General features: G+C 46.7%; 1 protein-coding gene across 1 annotated transcript in view; it reads left to right on the forward strand.

Moving 5' to 3' along the window:
• Nucleotides 1–4476: 4476 nt before the first annotated feature.
• The window catches only part of gldc (glycine dehydrogenase (decarboxylating)), a 180250-nt gene continuing 165767 nt past the window's right edge, over nt 4477–18959 (forward strand). The window contains exons 1-2 of the mRNA XM_078570563.1: nt 4477–4814; nt 5312–5390. Of these exons, the coding sequence (XP_078426689.1) occupies nt 4515–4814; nt 5312–5390 (379 nt within the window). The 5' untranslated portion in view covers nt 4477–4514. The remainder of the gene's footprint in view (nt 4815–5311; nt 5391–18959) is intronic.

Here is an 18959-nt window from a genome sequence, read left to right on the forward strand (position 1 = left end):
GAGGGCAGAATGTCAGCAGTTGTGTAGCACTGTGTTTGGGTGATGTGCCTGTCATAGCTGAACAGCTAAGGGTATGTGGAGGAATTGAGAGGTGGGTGCGAGGCTGGCAGCATTAGAAAGTGTGTGAGGGTGAGGTGGGGTATCTAAATGTTAGGCATGAATCCCGAGTGCCAATGAGTGCTGCTATGTGACTGATGAGAGTGTAGTGCAATGAACAGTGTGTGAGAGGTTGGTGTAGTGGGAGATGCCAAGTGAAGATGCATAAAGTGACAATGACCACATACGTATGTTCATTAGACCTCTATGGCACTGTTGCCAGGTCCTTGGGTTCAGACTCCAGAAGTTGATCTTCCTGGCCACCTGCTCCCCCTCCCTTTTGAGGGTGGTCCTTGAGAGTCTCTTGACCTCTTGCTGGACCATGGCATCTCTCCTCATTCCCACCTCCACCCATCAATGCCTTTAGTGCTGCACCCATCAGTTTGGATTCCTCTATCTTCCCTGGTGTTCAATTTGGAAGGATTTCCATTGCAGCTTGCCTTTAAGTGGCAGCCTGCCTTTAATAAGAATAGGCTCCCTGTAGCAGATGATCTGCTACAACCCTGCCAGTACCACCACTCAGTGCCTGCAGTGCTTGTGAGCAATGTTAAGAAGGACAAAGCAGCACTGGATACCTAGGAATCATTCAAATGAGATAGGTAGAGGCATTTTGTGCTTTACCCGCCTTGATCTGAATGGGTGTGGGCACACTGCAAATCATGGCTCCCGTGCCCAAAAATCGGGGCACCTTTTGTGAATAGCCAGTCATGCTGCAAGACATTTTTTTAAAAATTTGGAATTGTAGGCACTGCTACACTCTGTGAGTCTTCTACCTTGTTGTGTTTCTGCATATTGCATTGAGTGTTGTATCAGAGCTCCACGAACTTAAGCAGGTTTCTCAGAGAGGAAAGTGTCTCTGTTGGAAAAAGGAGACATGTCAAAAACACAAAATGCGACTGTATAATAAAGTTTATTAATTTCTTTGTAAATGTAGCAATTTTTAAATTTGTTATTTTTAGTATCAGGCTTCTTTGTGAGACAAAAGGTTTTTCAAAGAACTATTTTGAGCAATTTCAACAGTTGCGACTCTTCCTTTTCATTGGTTTCCTGACTGCCTTTATTAATGATTGGTAGTTTACGTTCCCACTTTTGTACTTGCCGACTGATGCATTTTGCCTCTGTTTAATTTTGTTTTATTGAATTTTATGAAAATCTTATTGAAGCTGATCAGGTATTTATGGGTATATGCAGTATGACATACACTTTCAAATGTGACTCTCTGAAGTTTGACTTTTAGATACATAAATAAATTGGAAAGTGTGAACTGAGGAATCATGAAAGAAAAATACTTACATTGATATTTATGCCCCGAGACACAATGCTCTACAAAGAATTACTTTTGAAGTGCTGCAGTGTAAGAAAACTTGATAGCCAATTACAGGATAGTGCCAGTTCCTCCAGGCACCTGTTTTTTCATTTGGTCAGTCGGGTGTCTGGCATGTGAAGGAGCCTATTATGTTAACACGTTTCTAAATCAAGCTAGAAGGACAACTACACCCACCGTCAGAAATGTAAGACGTGCATTTCAGTGTCTTCATAGTGTTACAACCGGGACGGGAGAAGTGTGAAGTTTGACTAGTCCCACTATTGCACAGGTTGTACCATTAGTTTAAAAGTTTGATTCACTCACCTAATTGGCCAATTATTTACCTTCGCTACTGTTGCCCAGAATAAAAGAGACTTTAACCAGGCTCCTTTCAATAAAGGTGATGGCATAGAGGTATCGTCAGCAGACTAGTATTCCAGACACCCAGGGTAATTCTCTGGGGACCTGGATTCAAATCCCACCATGGCAGGTGGTGAAATTTGAATTCAATAAAAATCTGGAGTTTGCATGAAGCCATTGCCAGATTGTTGCAAAAACCTATCTGGTTCACTAATGCCCTTTAGGGAAGGAGGTCTGGTCTGGCCTATATGTGACTCCAGACCCACAGCAACGTGATTGACTCTTAACTGCCCTCTCAACAAGGGCAATAAATGCTGGCCTAGCCAGTGGTGCCCACATGCCATTAACAAATTTAAAAAACAAAAAAACTTATTAGTTTAATATAAAACTTGTCAAATAGAAAGGCAAAGCTTATTAATATGAAAGTATACCAATTACTCTTTCAAGACACCCTAAGTCACACACACCTAAAATAAAAATAGAGGAATTCTGCCAAAGCTTAAAAGTCAAGGAAAAATGATGGAGTCCTCGAAATGGTGTCTGGGTTATGTGGTTGGTCTCTCAGCACTGATCTGCCAAACAATCAATGACTCTTGCACTGCTTTTCAGGCAGACTCAAGGAACACCTGCAGGTACTCGATGCCAGCATGCAGAGCAACCTAGAAGCAGCCTATATTCACTCCCAGTTGTGGACTGCAAAAAGATTGCTGTCTTCCTTCACAAGCAGTTGATGATTCTTCTTCTCAAAGCAAAGCCAAAACCAACTTTTAAGCACAATTCCAGGTATGGTTTTTTTTTCTGTCCAGAGCCATAAACTACCATGCGACCCCTTTTGTGCACAGTCCACCAGGGTCAAGCTTCCAGTTTCCAAGTTTCCAGCTTCTTTACAACTGCTTAATTACCTTTACTTTTCTTGGAAGAGACATCCATTTGCAAGAAATCAGAGTTACTGCATTAACCCTTTAAGGAACAGTGTCTTTTAAAACACAAATTTATCCAGGAGGTTCTTAGCCCTTGAAGATGAACCATTTTCTGGGATTAAAGTATTCATCACAATAGGAATGCATTCCACATATTCAAGTCTGAAGGACTTAGGATATGTTGGCAGAACCCAGGTTTAAGGACACCCTGTTGTGTGCTGTGTTCCTACTGGAGTTTAGCCAGCTGTAACTAAAGCATTGGAGGCTTTCCACTCTTCGTCCAGAATTGCCTTATCAGTTGGGATGCTGGTTTGTAGAATTATCTAGACCCAAATAGGCAGAATCTCATCCTCCAAGTTTCATTAGTCAGCCATGCCGCCTGGTCAATCACCAACATTGCACTGGAGCACTGTAGATCTGCTTGCCATAGGTATTTGAGTTAATCCCAAACTCTCACCACCAACCATGTCACCTGACAGCCACCGTTAGTCCAATATATTATTTCCCTCCAAGGAGACTGGTTGTCATCGCAAAACTGACAGCTACAAATCTGAGTTTTTCTCGTTGGATGGAGGTACTAGGTTCTCCTTACAAGTTGCATGTTAAACAGCACAACTTGCCAGAAGATGTGTGTGCTAGACACTATTGTTCCAACTGCAAAAGGAATACACACTGCATCCTTTTAAATGGTTGTTCCCCATTTGGAGCAGCAGAGTTTCACAGTAGCTGCTTACCATTATGCTAGGACCCAGGTTCTGGGTATATGAGAGCACGTTCTCATACCCAGCCCCTAGGTAATGTCTTCCAACTTCCATTGCCCCAGATCTCAGAATTTCCTCAGCAAATATCTGAGCATCATCTGCTTTCAGTGTGATGTAAAGACGGGCATAGGGAAAACAACTTAATGTTCTAGACATCCAAGTTCAATGCCAACTGCTTAGCCCAGGAGAGGGTAAAGGGTCCTCTACTAAAGAGTCCTTTAGTAAAGAGGTATTTCTGTCATGACCTTGACTCTCTCTCTCCAGAGTAATCTATGGCAAATGTGTACAATCCTCGCTCCCATCCTACAGCCATTTCCTTATTTTTGGCATAAATTCACCTCGCAACACAATCCTGGGCCTCTTACATTGACTGGAAATGCCTAAGGGATTCTGAGCTAGTGGAGGAGAGCTGGTGGGAGACGCCCCCGGCTGTTTGGGTGTTCTCAATAATGGAGGGGAGGGGGTGCAGGGGAGAAGGAGGGAGGAAGGATGTGCAGCAGTTTACCACCAAGTGTGGCTCACCTTTCCTTCCACCCTGTGCTAAAACTGAAATACGTCTCAACATCTAACGTGATCCCACCAGATGGCAGCATTAGTTATAAACTCCTGACAGTCTTCGCGTGACTCAATAAAATAACGTTTTCACATTCTGCCTCTGTGCATCTTGTTTAAGCAAGACGTGGATTTTTGAGACCACGGAGCAGGCAGGCATGTGAACCCCAAGATGTTCGAATGTTGCCTCGATGATAGAAATCCGAACTATACCCAAAACCATATATATATAAATAATACATATATAAACAAATTATTATATGATGAGCTGATGTTTGGGAGGCTTGTCCACACGTCATGGTTATGTAGTCACTTGATTGGGTGTCGGTATATAAAGCCGGGTGGCTCGGCTTGCCGCTTAGTTCATTAATCCGAAGTGAATTCCGAATTCGGGAAGTTAGTTCAAGGCAGCGGCGGGGGTCCTTTTTTGTTTGGTTTGGGGAGGGAGGGAGGGGGGCTGAGGGTTAAAGGGGGTGAGGGGGAAGGAAGCAAAAGAGAAAAAAAGAGAGGGGAAAAAAAATGCAAAGCTGTGTGAAATCCTGGGGGTTCCTGGTCAACTCTCTCGGTCTGCAGCAGCTCACCTGCCGGAAACTTGGCGGACGCCGGCTGAACTGGGCGGGCAGCCCGGCGGTTTTCAGCAGAAACTCTCGGAGAAAGCGAACCGAGCCGAGCCGCGGCGTGCGAGCCCTGGGCACAACTCCGACAAACCATGCGAGGTTAATAGACAAGATCCTACCCCGGCACGATGACTTCTCAGAGAGACACATCGGACCCGGAGACAAAGAGAAGAGGGAAATGCTGGACACTCTGGGACTGGCGGTAACAGCGCACAGGGGTTTATTCTCTTTGATCGGCTTCCTTCATTAGCTCCAGCCTGTGCCCGGTATTTTTAAGGCATCAAGCCTGAAGTGTGGTCGCTGATGACATAGTCAATCGGGCGCATCTTTGCAACTTTCATTTGCTTAGCAATCCATTAAACTTGAGGCTTTGAAATACTGAATTTTTTTCAATTGTCGACATCCCCCGCCTTCCCCGCCACAGGAAGCACATGTTACAATCCTGGGCTGCAACTGAGAATTGTTTTGTGTTTTTAAAAAATTTACACACCTCTACACATCCCCAAAATGGCAAACTCGTCTCTCTGCCCACCCCCTCTTCCCAACCCCTCTGTGAATTTGGATGCATTTTTGGAGGGAGGGGGGTTTTGGATGGGGAGGAGGAGTATATTACATTTCACATTGTGCCCCTTGAATGTGTGTTTTTTTTAATACTATATGTATAGTATGTTGTTTACTATTTTCTCCATGTTCCGATAGTGCATTGACGAACTTATTGACAACACGGTTCCTGCCAGCATCCGTCTCACCAGACCTTTGAGAATGGACGATCCCGTGTGTGAGTAAAATATCTTTTTTATTATTATTATTATTATTTACCCTCATTTTATTTTTATTTGAATGGAAGGTTGAAACAGCGAGTTTTTGGAATGTCCTGTTGCCCCGGGGATTGCACATTGCAACATGAATGCCCTGGTCCCATAACCTTATTAGGTATAGGTGAAGTCTGGTCTGGTTTTTTTTTCTCTGCAAATCATTGAAAGGGATTGGGGGTGGGGAGGGGATGGCAATGATAAGCCGTTTTTAAATGCCGTGTAAAGTTCATTTCCTCCAGCTCCAGCGCCCCTGTGTCCAGTTCAGCCTGGCTCGCCCGAGATTTCATTAACCCAGGCCGGGCATAAAGCCTAGGACATGACCGTGGCGAAACAAAAAAAAGTCCCCCCACCCCCCCCAACTCTTTCTCTTCCTCCCCTCAGTCACTCACTCACACACATTGTATAGGACAGTTCCTCCCATCACACATGCACCAGCACAGCCAGGAGTTGACTTTTTTTTGTTCAGTTCTTGCAAGCCAGGGAATTGAGCTTGTACAAATGTCTGATCACTTCAACCAGAGGCGTAGATGTGGCTCCAATCTTATCATGCGTGATCGTTTATTGAAGGGAAAACAATTCTGCTTTAGAAAGTTGTGGAGCCTTAATAATCTAATACTAGACAAGAAGCAGCTGATCCCCCTAGCCGGGCCAGACTACAATATCCCCCTTCTTATTCTGTAGAAACGTTGAGTTTTGTTGTTAACTGCTTCCAAATTTATGCGATGTACTGATTTTAAATGCCTCTTAATGTATCCGCTTACTGTAATTCTTAAGTAAGTAGGAATGTGTCAAGGAGTAACTTAATAATTGCACCCCCACACCCTACCCGTAAGTACAGGAGGGAAAGGGACATTTTTCACTCCTTCCTTTTCTGGATTGAACAGGATCGACCCACTAGTTTTCAGAAAGTAATTACTTTCTGATGGAAGTTTGAAATAAAAACAAAAATGCTTAGCAGGTCAGGTGACATCTGTAGAGAGAGTTAATATTTTAGCCAGAACTCAGGGAAAAAAAGTTAGAAAATGTAACAGGTTTTAAGAAGGGTGTCGGGGGGAGGGGGAGGGGGGGAACAAAAGGAAAGGTCTGACTTGGGGAGAAATTAAATGGCAGAAGGATGTTGGTGCAAGGCAAAAAGAGATGGTCATAGGACGAGTAAAGATAGGTCTAGAGGAGGTGTAAACAGGAATAATAGAATCACTGCAAACAGCTGCAGCACCCTCCCCCCCCCCCCCCTCAAAAAGGGCAGAGGTTATAACTTGAAGTTGTTGAACTTGGTGTTGAGTCCAGAAGGTTGTAAAGATCAGGTGCTGTTCCTTGACTCGTATTGAGTTTCATTGCAACAGTGCTGGAGGCTGAGGGCAGAGGTCAGTGTGGGAGTTGATGGAGAATTAAAGCGACTTTCTGTATCATGCTTGGTGGACTGAAGAAGAAGTACACTCAAAGGTTGTAATCTGCATTGGTCTCCCCACACTGAATACAGTATACTAAATGGAATGAAGTACAAGTAAATTGCTATTTAACCTGGAAGGAGTGTTTGGACCCCTGGACAGTAGGAAAGGTAGGGCAGGTGTTGTATCTGCTGTCCTTGCACAGGAAAGAGATGGGTGTTCTGGGTAATTGAGGTCTTGGTAAGTGGTGTGGTGAAGGCTTGCGTCTTCCTTGAACAGAGGTGGAGCTAGTTCCTATCCACCACTGCCCCCTCTACCTAGCTGAATTAATTCTCATTCTGAACAGCTTCTTCCTTGACTCCACTCACTTCCTCCAAATAAAAGGTGTCGCCTTGAGAACCCTTATGCATAACCCTATTTATGCATTCCTTTTTTGTGGGAAATGTGGAACATTCCTTGTTCCAGTCCTAACTATGTCACTTCCCTCACCTCTTTTTGATCCTGAGCTTCCAGTCACTGGCCATTTTAATTCTTTTCTTTTTTCCCCCTACTTCCACTCTGACCTCCCAGCCTTTGACCTCTTACACTGTTCCATTGAAGCTCAACATAAACTCAAGGAGCAGCACCTCATCTTTTTGATTTAGGCACGTTACAGCTTTCGGGACTCAATTTTCAGTTCAATTCTAGATTATAACCTCTGCCCCCACTTTATTTCAGAACTTAGCTTTTGACCCTTTTTTCCATCCTCTAGACCAACATTTATTTATTTACTTGTTGCAGTACCATCCCCTTTTGTCATTTAATCTCAATCTCTCTGTTTTCCCCTGATCACAGACCTTCCTTTTTATTCACTCCCTTTCCCTGACTCTTTACTTGCTTAAAACCTGTTACATCTGCCTTTATTAGTTTTCAGATACATGCATGGACTGAACTTGTGGATTATTGTAGAAAATAAAAACTTGCTGCACAACAGCTAAGATTGCTTTAGATAAGATTCTGCCTGACCTGTCACCTTGATAGCCCAAGTGAAGGCCCAAATTGGCTGTAGTAACCCCTGCCACATTGTGTACTTAGACTTCCAAAAGGCATTTAATAAATTTCCTCATGAAAGGTCACTAATTAAGCTCAAAGCTGTGGGGATTGTTAAAATTTGGATGGATACACAAAATTGTAGAAAACAGTGGGTGCTGGTTAGAGGGCGAATGTCAAGGTGTGGGCAGGGGAAACTAATTTTTTAATAACTCATCATTCGTGAGATGTAGCATTGTTGGTAAGGACAACATTTATTGACCTTGAGAAGGTGGTAGTAGCTGTTTTCTTGAACTGCTGCAGTCTGTGATGTGCTGCTGTCATGTCGGGAGTTCCAGGATTTTGATCAAGCGACGATGAAGGAACAGTGATATATTTCCAAGCCAGGGTTGTGATTGACTTGGAGGGAAACTTGCAAGCGGTGGTGTCCTCATGCACTTGTTGCCTTTGACCTTCTAGGTGGTAGAGGTCATGGGTTTGCAAGAAGCCTTGACAAGTTGTTTCAGTGCATCTTTTAGATGCACACACTGTTGTCACTGTGTGCAGGTGCTGGAGTGAGTGAATGTTTAAGCCGGTGGATAAGATGCCAGTGAAGCAGGCTGCTTTGTCCTGGATGGTGTCAAGCTTCTTGAGTGTTCTTGGAACCCATTTATCCAGGCAAGTGGGGAGTATTCCATCACATTCCTGACTTAGTGTCTTGTATTGGTGGAAAGGCTTTGAGGAATCTGGAGGTAAGTTAACTCACTGTAGAACACCCAGCCTGACCTGCATCTGTGGCCACAGTATTTATGCTAGAATGCATCTGATTCAGTGATGGCCATGCTATTGAATGAAAAAGGAAGGTGGTTAGATTCTTATTGGAGATGATCATTGCCTGGCAATTGTTTGGCATAAATGTTACTTGTCACTAGCCCAAGCCTGAATGTTGTCCAGATCTTGCTGCATACAAACATGGAGCGCATTATCTGTGACATTGGAAATGGACTAAACATTGCAATCATCTACAACCATCCCCACTTTTGACCTAATGGAAAGAAGGTAATTGATGAAAGAACTCAAGATGGTTATGCCTCCGACACTTCCCTGAAGAAACTCCTGTGATGTCCCAGGGCAGAGATACTTGGCCTCAAATAATGACAACCATCTTCCCTTGTGCTAGGTATGTCAATAAGTAGTGGAGAGTTTTCAGCCTTAGACTCCAATTTTGAATGAACCTCAAAATTGACTTAAATTTTGCAAAGGTTCCTTGATTCTATACTGTTAAATGTTGCCTTGATGCCAAGGGATGTTGAGAGGCAAATTTTGGCCTGGAAACCAGGTGAACTTTCTCCTCTTTGAATTGTCATGGGATCTTTTAAATGCACCTCAACAGTAAAGCGGGCTATGATTTAACATCTCCTCCAGAATTTAGTGTCTGTAACAGTGCACTGATATTTAAGTTCCATTTTTAAGCAGGAGCAACAGCTCACTCTTGAGACATCAGTGGGCTGAGTCATTTCTTTATCATGTGGAGTGAATCAAATTGGCTGGAGACTGGCATCTGTGAGGACCTCAAGGAGGCTGAGATGGATCAGCTGCTCAGAAGTTCTGGCTGAAGATGGTTGCAAACACTTCAACCTTGTGTTTTGCATTCACGCCCTGAAGTTGGGGATGTTTGTGGCACCTTCTCTTCCCACTAGTTATTTAATTGCCCCACTACCATCTACAACTGGATGTGGCAGAACTGCAAGAGCTTTAATTTGATCTGTCGTGGGATTGCTTGGTGCTGTCTGTCGCATGCTGTTTCCTGCTGTTTGGCATGCATGTAGTTCTGTGTTGTAGCTTCACACAGGTTGCTTGGCACCTCACTTTTAGGGAATCGGGCTGCTGCTCTTGGCATGCTTTAAACTTCTTATCGGACCAGGGTTGAATCGCTGATTTGATGACTGTGGTAGAATGAAGGATTTGCCACATTGAGGTTACAGACTATGGTATGCACTAGGGTTTAGAATTAGGACTGCTACTGTTTTCAAATCCACAAAAATGACTTGGATGGAGAAACTCAATGGTCCGGATTTCGCTTTCAATATAGTGATCAGGCTAATGGTGCCTGTTATTATTTATATGCATATGGTACAGAGATTTTAGGTGATTGGCAGTTGCGTGGTCAGACACAAATATCCCAAATTTTCTGCATGAATTGTGCTGCTTTGTCATTAGCTTTGAGAAATGACAACTTGCTGCCTGCCTCCTCATTCAAATGCATTGAACAGCATGAAATTGCTGTGTTTGCCAAGGAGATGGCCACAAAGTTAAACCTTGTTATTACAAGTGCAGATACCCTTTTGAGGATATGATCGGTGTTAATTACTGCGAAACAACTACTCTGCGACTGAAAGTTAAATATTAAAGTGCTGAGTTGCCTTCAGGTATGAATTATTGGACATTTAATTAAAAAATGTAAAATTTCAACTTGATCATTTTTTACTTTATTTCCCCACCTCTCTTAACCCAGACTTTCTTTCCGTACCCAATTTAACATTGAATTCATCCAGTCTAATTTGTACTTGTTTGTATATTTTGTTTTTTTCACAAGTTGTGTCTTCAATCTGATTTCATTTAAGAGATACGATTGCTTGTCCTGTTCAGGCCTTGATGCTCTGTTTCCCTCTGTGCCCATTATGAACTCACACTTCTAACAACTGGCCACTGAAAATTTTTTTCAAATTTGCTCGTGCATGGGCAAGTCTAACTAGTGGTAGAGGTCATTAGATGTCCTGTTACAGGAAAATCTCAACCAATACAAATTGATCAAAATTGCAGATCTCAATTTAGGTGGGGCAGTGGTACCCAAGAAAGCAGCACAAATTTACAGAACAAGCTAAATAAGATGGGAGTGGGCTAAATAATAATAAATGGAATGATGGTGTAGATAAGTGTGAAGTTTTGTATATAGGAATGAAAAATGGTGTGCGAAGGGTACATGGTTCAAACTATAAGATAAGTTTAGGACACCTTATCAGGAGGTTCTTTATGCAGAGAGTGATCAATACTTGGAATAGATGTTGAAGTAGAGTGGTGGTGGCCAAATCCTTGTCATCATTATAGAAACAATTAGAAGCAGCAATAGCCAAGTATAGGCTTGTTCTGGATGGATGAATTAAGATAGGCCAATGAGCTTTCTTATCGAAGTATATTGTGCTCATGGTTACTAAGCTGGGAGATTCTTAATGTTGTTCCTATTTGTAGTTTAACATGGAGGTTGCTGCAGGGATAGATCTGAAAGAATGCCATTTCATGAGGTTGGGAGACGGTGTGGGAGCAGGGAGTCAAAACTAGTAGTATAGCTGCCTATCTGATGATGCCTACCATGTTAACTTTACTGCAGGAGTCATTCTGTGTGCTTGTTTACAGTACCTTTCATGCTTTGGGATAAGTGCTATATAAATAAAAATATTGCCAGCTATACTCCATGTTCTGCATTAGTGGAATACAATTTCCATGAATTAAATACTAATGTTATAAAGACCTTTTGTTAATATGACTTTCACAAATAGAGTATCCTTTTTGTTGAAGTGTCATCATTGTTGTGGAAATTACCAAACACGACATCTAATTTGCACAGAGCAATGTCATAGTTGTAACTTCAACTTTTTAATGAAATAGTCTTGTGACATGTGGGTTTCAGAACTAGCTGCTGTGTAATGCCAACCTGTATGAAGTCTCCTTTTCAACAAGGTCTTCAGCTCTTTAATTTAAAGATTTTGTTGGAACTTGGATATTAAAGCAGTGTGCATTCTCCCTGAAAGGAGTGTGGCATTATACATCATCTCACTTTACATACATGTGAAGTGGTTTGAAGAGGCATGATGCAATATATAGATGCAAATCCTCCTAGCTTCCTTTCAATATGGTTTACCAGCCCTTAAGTGTTGACTCAACTATGTTTATAGGTGCCAGGCAACTGCTAGTGCCTCACCAAAGTGACTAACATAAGCCTTGAAAGTTGGCTTGTGACCTGGCTGCTGGGAACGTCACAGTTGTGTCTTTTCCTCTGCTTACATGCTTATGCTTGAAGCAGAAGTTGCTACCTTGTGATCTATAGGGAGACCCATCCTGGCTTCATACTTCTTTCTCCTTCCCACCAACAACCACCTCCCCCCACACCACACAGCTTAGAGGCCCATTGTGGTGCCCAGCTGTAAGATCAGCATAAAAGAAAACCTCCATCTTGCTGTCTACAAGTGCATATCTCAGTAGAGGATACCTAATAACACTTAGGAATGGAATAGTGATTTTTTAAAATTCCTTTTTTGCACCCACCAAGGGTGCTGAGGCATATAGCTACCGCAAACAGCTATTCACAGGCTTTATGTAATGGAGGTTGAAGCCGATTATCTCTGCAGTAATAGATGTGTTGTAAGACAGGTGGTAATAGCAGAAAGCTGCTTGAAATCAGTGTATTTATAATTGGTAAGAGCAAAATGCTGCAGATTCTGGAAATCTGAAATAAAAGCACAAAATGTTGGAAATAATCAGGTCTGTCAGCATCTGTAGAGAGAGAAACAGAGTTAAGGTTTCAGGACTGTGACCTTTTATCAGAATTTTCATGGACCATTGGTACCATTACTGGGAAAGAGGAAGCTGTTCAACAGAGGGCGCTGGTGAGAAGTGACTGAAGCATTCTGGGAGAAGTCATCGCAGCCACCGCGACTCAGGAGGGAATTGAGGAGAAGGACTCTTGCAGTCAACAGGAGGAAGGACATCCAACAGAGGGTGCTGGTGAGAAGTGACTGAAGTATTCTGGGAGAAGTTCGCTTCTCGGCCTTTTGGCTAAGATCAAGTGTTGCAGGGGCGACACCATGGTCCTGCCAAGGCAAGGTCGGGATGGAAGGGCGATAACCAATCGCAATCCAAATCCATACCGTGGATTACCTATCACCGTCCGAGTCACGGTGAACCACAGCGAAGGAGGATCACCTATGGATCGGGGCTTCTTCACCAGGAGGATCCTGTTGAAGGCGTGCGGCTTCCAAGCTACGGAGATCTTCACCCTGCATGACTCCTGCAAAGGTGGTTATTTTGACGTGACGTTCAAGCGGGTGGCAGACTGCGTCCGGCTCCTGAGGGTGTTCGAGGAGAAGAGAGACCTGCCGGAGATGAAGATCCTGACGGCGGAGCCGCTCTTTTCTCTGCCGTTGCAACGGGAACGTGAGGTGATGGTGCATGTGTACAACCCCTTCGTCCCTGTCGCCGACGTGGTCACCTTCCTCACCAGGTACTTCGATAAGGTGGGGAGCGGCACCGAGATTCGAGACGACTTGGGGATCTGGACAGGCAAACGCCTGTTTAAGGTCACGCTAAAGACCGATGGTAAGGGAGCCATTTTCCACCCTCCCTCCAGTTTCGCTATCGGGGGAAACCGGGGCTACCTGGTCTACGCTGGGCAACCCAAGCATTGTCGCTCATGCGGCAAGGCTGGTCATGTGGCGGCCAACTGCAGCGCCTCCCTCTGCAAGATCTGCAAACAGGAAGGGCACCAGACAAAAGACTGCAAACAGGCCAAGTGCTGCAACCTGTGTGGCGAGGCAAGTCACCTCTACAGGACCTGCCCCAAACGCTGCCGTACTTACGCACAGGCAGCCAAAGCCGACCAGGGGGAAGCAGAAGAAATGTTTCGTGTCACTCCAACCACCAAGGCCCCCAGGGAGCTCAACGGGACAAAGGAGGACACAGAGAGAGACAAGGTGGAGAAAGAGATTGAGGCAACAGAGAGCCAATCAACAGCACTACCCCCTGAACCTCCCAGTCCTCAGGACAGCGAATCAATGGAGGAGGAGGCAGCAGTGGAAAAGCAGCAGGGGGAGTGGCGGACGGTGAAGAACAAGAAAAGTAAGAGGGAGCGAAGAAGAAGCAAAGGCGTTTCCCAGAGAAGCGGCAAGAGGCGTCTCCCATCCGACACGGATGACAAGGGCAGCAGCTCTTCGGATGATGAAGTGCCAGAGCGGCACCGACAGAAGAGGCGGCAAAGCTCCAGGGCGTTGGAGGACGAGACACCCGAGCTCCAGAAAATTGGAGACAACAAGGAGACCAGCGCACCCCAACTTTGCCTGCAACCTGAGGAGGCCAGTGCACCACAGCCCCTGGAATCTGGGAGCAGTGAGGCAATCATCGCACCCCAGCTCCAGGAAGCCGGGAACAGCAACACCCCAGAGGGGGTGAGTTTTGGAGAAGCTTCTCCAGCAAAGGTCATCTCAAAACCCGCTCTCTACGTGAACCTCCAGATGCCACTGGAGCAGAACACGGCCAAGGAGATCTACCTCAGCCCATCCAAAGTGAAGGAATTTGAGCTCACTACGGGTATGAAGGAGCAGACTAAAGGTCTGGGACTCTCAGAGACAGTGGGTTTGGTAGGAGAATAAATGCTTTAAAATGGGTTTAAAGATTGTATCCATAAATGTGCGTAGCATTAAATCTACTACGCGATGTGTTGCGACCTTGGACTACCTAGCCAAGGTCAAAGCTGACCTGTTGTTTCTGCAGGAGTGTGCGATACCGCACCTCAGCTCCTACAGGCAATGGTCACGATGGTGGTCCCACGGGCCATCGATCTGGTCGGGCGGAAACAACTCTCGTTCCTCCGGCCTGGGTATTCTGCTGCGGGGAGGCAACTTCACCGTCTCCGAGGTCAGGGAGGTGGTGGGCGGGCGACTCCTCGTAGCAGACGTAATGTACAAGAACGCTCCACTCCGGTTAATTAACGTGTATGGCCCGGCACAAGGGGCTGAGCGGCTGGAGGTTTTTCAGCAGCTCCCACTGCTGCTGGCGACCTCCAGGCCGGTCATTCTGGGCGGGGACTTCAACTGCATCATCGATGCGGCTGGACGATCCGGCAGGGCCGGCAGCAGATTGGACGCTACGTCCAGATCCCTGATGGAAACAGTTAAGGATGCCAAGCTGCACGACGTCTTCAGCAACCCTGCAGACGGAGCGCAGCGTAGATACACCTGGTCGCGGCCAGACGGGTCCATTCGTTCCAGGATAGACTTCCTGTTTGTGTCCCGTGCATTCACAGTCAGATCCACCGAGGTCAAGCCGGTGTTCTTCTCTGACCACTGCCTCCTACTGGCGGACTGCCACTTGGAGAAGGACCTGAGGGTGGGCAGGGGGGCATGGAAGCTAAATGTGCAACTGCTGACCCCAGAGAACATTGAGGAGCTCAAGAGGGATTACAAAGGTTGGAGAACCGTGAAACCCCTCTTTGAGTCCCTGACACACTGGTGGGAAGTGATCAAGGGAAGCATCAAGAGGTTTTTCATCCGCAAAGGCACCCAGAAAGCTAGAAAGGAACAGAGGGAAATGTCCCGACTCCAGAAAAAGATGCAGAATCTGCTCCGGCTGCAGTCGATGGGGGTCGATGTCAAGGAGGAGCTCCAAGAGGTGAAGGGCCAGCAAGCCTCGCACTTTGCCTCGGAGGCCTCCAAGATCATCTTCCGTTCCAGGGTCCGCTCCGTGGAGCAGGATGAGACGTGCTCACGTTTCTTCTTCCAAAAGGTACACAGAGAGCGCTCTGTGATCAGCAGCCTGAAGGAAGAAGACGGCTCAGTAAAGTCATCACGGTCCGACATTCTGAGGATCAGCAAATCCTTTTATGCCGGATTGTATGACGTGAAGCCCACGGACAGCACGGCCTCCCAGTCCTTCCTGTCCTCTATCACGGAGGTCTTAGACCACAGTACGCGGGAGAGCCTGGACAAACCGCTAACTCCTGATGAACTGACTAAGGCCCTCGAGTCCTTCGAGAAGAGTAAAACCCCCGGAAGCGACGGCTTGCCGGCGGAGTTGTATTCGGCTCTGTGGGACTTGATCGGCCCAGACCTGCTAGGGGTGTACGAGAGTATGCTCCTGGCCGGTAGTATGTCAGAATCCATGAGGAAAGGCATCATCACCCTCATCTACAAGCACAAGGGGGAAAGGGAGGAAATTAGAAATTGGCGACCCATTTCACTGTTGAATGTGGACTATAAGATTCTGTCCAAGGTCATCGCCAACCGGGTCAAATCCGCTCTGGAATTGGTGATTCACCCTGACCAGACCAGGCAGGAAGATCTCTGACAGCCTGGCGCTGCTCAGGGATACGATTGCCTATGTACAGGACAGGGGTGTGGATACCTGCCTCATCAGCTTGGATCAGGAGAAGGCCTTTGACAGAATATCGCACACCTACATGGGGGATGTGCTCTCCAAAATGGGCTTTGGGGAGGGAATTCGAAATTGGATCCAACTGCTCTACACTAACATCAGTAGCGCAGTCTCAATCAATGGGTGGGAAACAGATAGCTTTCCGATTAAATCTGGAGTCAGGCAGGGCTGTCCTCTCTCGCCTGTCCTTTTCGTGTGTTGCATAGAACCCTTTGCCGAGTCCATCAGGAAGGATCCGGGCATAAGAGGAGTGACGATCCCAGGCAGTGGAGGCACTCAGGTAAAAGCCTCCCTGTACATGGACGACGTCGCCGTCTTCTGCTCGGATCCGCTGTCGGTGCGCAGACTGATGCACATCTGCGACCAGTTCGAACTGGCCTCGGGAGCCAAGGTAAATCGTGGGAAGAGCGAGGCCATGTTCTTTGGGAACTGGGCTGACCGATCCTTTGTCCCCTTCACTGTCAGGGCTGACGGCCTGAAGGTGCTGGGGATATGGTTCGGAGGGACCGGGGCATGCGTTAGAAACTGGAAGGAGCGAGTGGCTATGGTGAAAAGGAAACTGGGCATGTGGGAGCGACGCTCCCTCTCCATTGCGGGTAAGAACCTGGTCATCAGGTGTGAGGTACTCTCGCTGTTGCTGTACGTGGCGCAGGTCTGGCCCATTCCAGACTCCTGCGCGACGGCGATCACTCGAGCCATCTTCCGCTTTATCTGGAGGTCGAAAATGGATCGTGTCCGCAGGGACGCGATGTACAAGCCTCTAGATAAAGGGGGAAAAAACGTGCCCAACATCGCCCTCATACTGATGGCCACCTTTGTGTGCGGCTGCATCAAGCGGTGCGTAGACCCTCAGTACGCAAACACCAAGTGTCACTACGTGCTGAGGTTCTACCTGTCCCCGGTGTTGCGAAGGATGGGTCTGGCCACGCTGCCGCGGAACGCTCCAAGTAGTTGGACCGTGCCGTACCACCTGTCCCTGGTGGAAAAATTTATGCAGAAAAACACCTTTGACCACAAGTCCATCAGGCAGTGGTCAGCACGTAACGTCCTAGAGGCCCTGAGGGAAAAGGAGAGGGTGGACCCTGTGGGATGGTTCCCCGAGCAGACTGTCAAAGTCATTTGGCAGAATGCCTCATCGCCAGAACTTTCCAACAAGCACCAAGACGTAGCTTGGCTGGTGGTGAGAAAGGCCCTCCCCGTCAGATCCTTCCTACACGCCAGGAGGCTCACCCCCTCTGCACGTTGCCCTCGAGGTGGCTGTGGTGGGGAAGAGACCGTTGTTCACCTCCTTGTGGATTGTGCCTTTGCAAAGAAAGTCTGGAGAGAGATGCAGTGGTTGCTGTCGAGGTTCATCCCGAGCAGTTCTGTGACACAGGACTCTGTGCTCTACGGGCTGTTCCCAGGGACACACACCGAGACAAACATCGACTGCAGCTGGAGGATCATCAACTCGGTGAAAGACGCGCTTTGGTCTGCCCGAAACTTGTTGGTCTTCCAGCACAAAGAGTTGTCCCCGACCGATTGTTGCGGACTGGCACAATCCAAAGTCCAGGACTACGTGCTGAGGGACGCACTAAAGCTTGGGGCAGCTGCCGCAAAGGCGCAATGGGGAAGGGTCGCTGTCTAAGACCTTTCTACCACAGCGCACCGAGAGACTGGGAACTGTTTAGAGCCCCTCGGGCTGTACAGATCAAAATGAAAGGCTGTAAATGATTGTAATATTGTTTGTACTGATGCACCTGGTGATACATTTTGTAAAAGTTTAACCTGGATTGTACCCTTGTAATGTTGTTTTTGAAATGGTTTGGAATGTGATTGAAGATATTTTATGAATAAAGTATATTTTTACAAAAAAAAAAAAAAAAATTCTGGGAGAAGTCATCGCAGCCACTGCGACTCAGGAGGGAACCGAGGAGAAGGACTCTTGCACTCAACAGGAGGAAGGGCATCCAACAGAGGGTGCTGGTGAGAAGTGACTGAAGCATTCTGGGAGAAGTCATCACAGCCACTGCGTCTCAGGAGGGAACCGAGGAGGACTCTTGCACTCAATAGGAGGAAGGGCATCCAATAGAGGGCGCTGGTGAGAAGTGACTGAAGCATTCTGGGAGAAGTCATCGCAGCCACCGTGACTCAGGAGGGAATCGAGGAGGACCCCCTGTCAAAGAACGGAATAGCCCCAAACATTACATTGCTGTAGTGTATCCATCCCTCCCTCCTCCTCAAACCTAAAAAAAAGAGAGAGGGGAAGAGGCAATGCCTTCAGGAGTGCACCAGACCTGCGAGGGACACTCTTCTGAAAGTGGGTTTTAAAGAAAAAGCAGCTGATTGGTGAGTAAATCCTGGGAGCAGACTCAGAGGGAGGAGCACCGGAGCGGTGAGTATAAATCTAGCTTACCTCGGGGATTCGCGGCCTTGTCTCTAGGGAGCAGACTCGGAAGGAGGAGCACCGGAGCGGTGACCTCGGGGCACAGAGTAACTGAAGCCAAAACTGAAAAAGTGGCGTCACAGGAAAACTGTGACCTGATTGGTTGGTAGGAAATCTGCACCAAATTTGAAAAAAAAACACTGCAAAACTAATTAATAAATTAATTATCTAGAGATGGTTGGGCAGGTGATGTGCTGTAGCTGTATGATGTGGGAGCTGGCAGATCCCATTGCAAACCGCAGTGACCACATTTGCAGCAAGTGTTGGTTGCTGGAGGAACTCCAGCTCAGAATTGATGAGCTGGAGTCCGAGCTCCGGATGCTGCGGCACATCCGGGAGGGGGAGAGTTACCTAGACGCTTTGTATCAGGAGGCGGTCACACCCGGTAAATTAAGTACCTCAAGTCCGGTCAGTGGTCAGGGTCAGCAGGGTGTGACTGCAAGTGAGGCAGGTAGAGGGATCCTGTGTTCAGGAACAGAGGGGCCTCAGCTCTTGACCTTGTCCAACAG

This window comes from Cetorhinus maximus, chromosome 2 (genome assembly GCF_964194155.1).
Source record: "Cetorhinus maximus chromosome 2, sCetMax3.hap1.1, whole genome shotgun sequence".
In the NCBI taxonomy this organism is placed as follows: domain Eukaryota; kingdom Metazoa; phylum Chordata; class Chondrichthyes; order Lamniformes; family Cetorhinidae; genus Cetorhinus; species Cetorhinus maximus.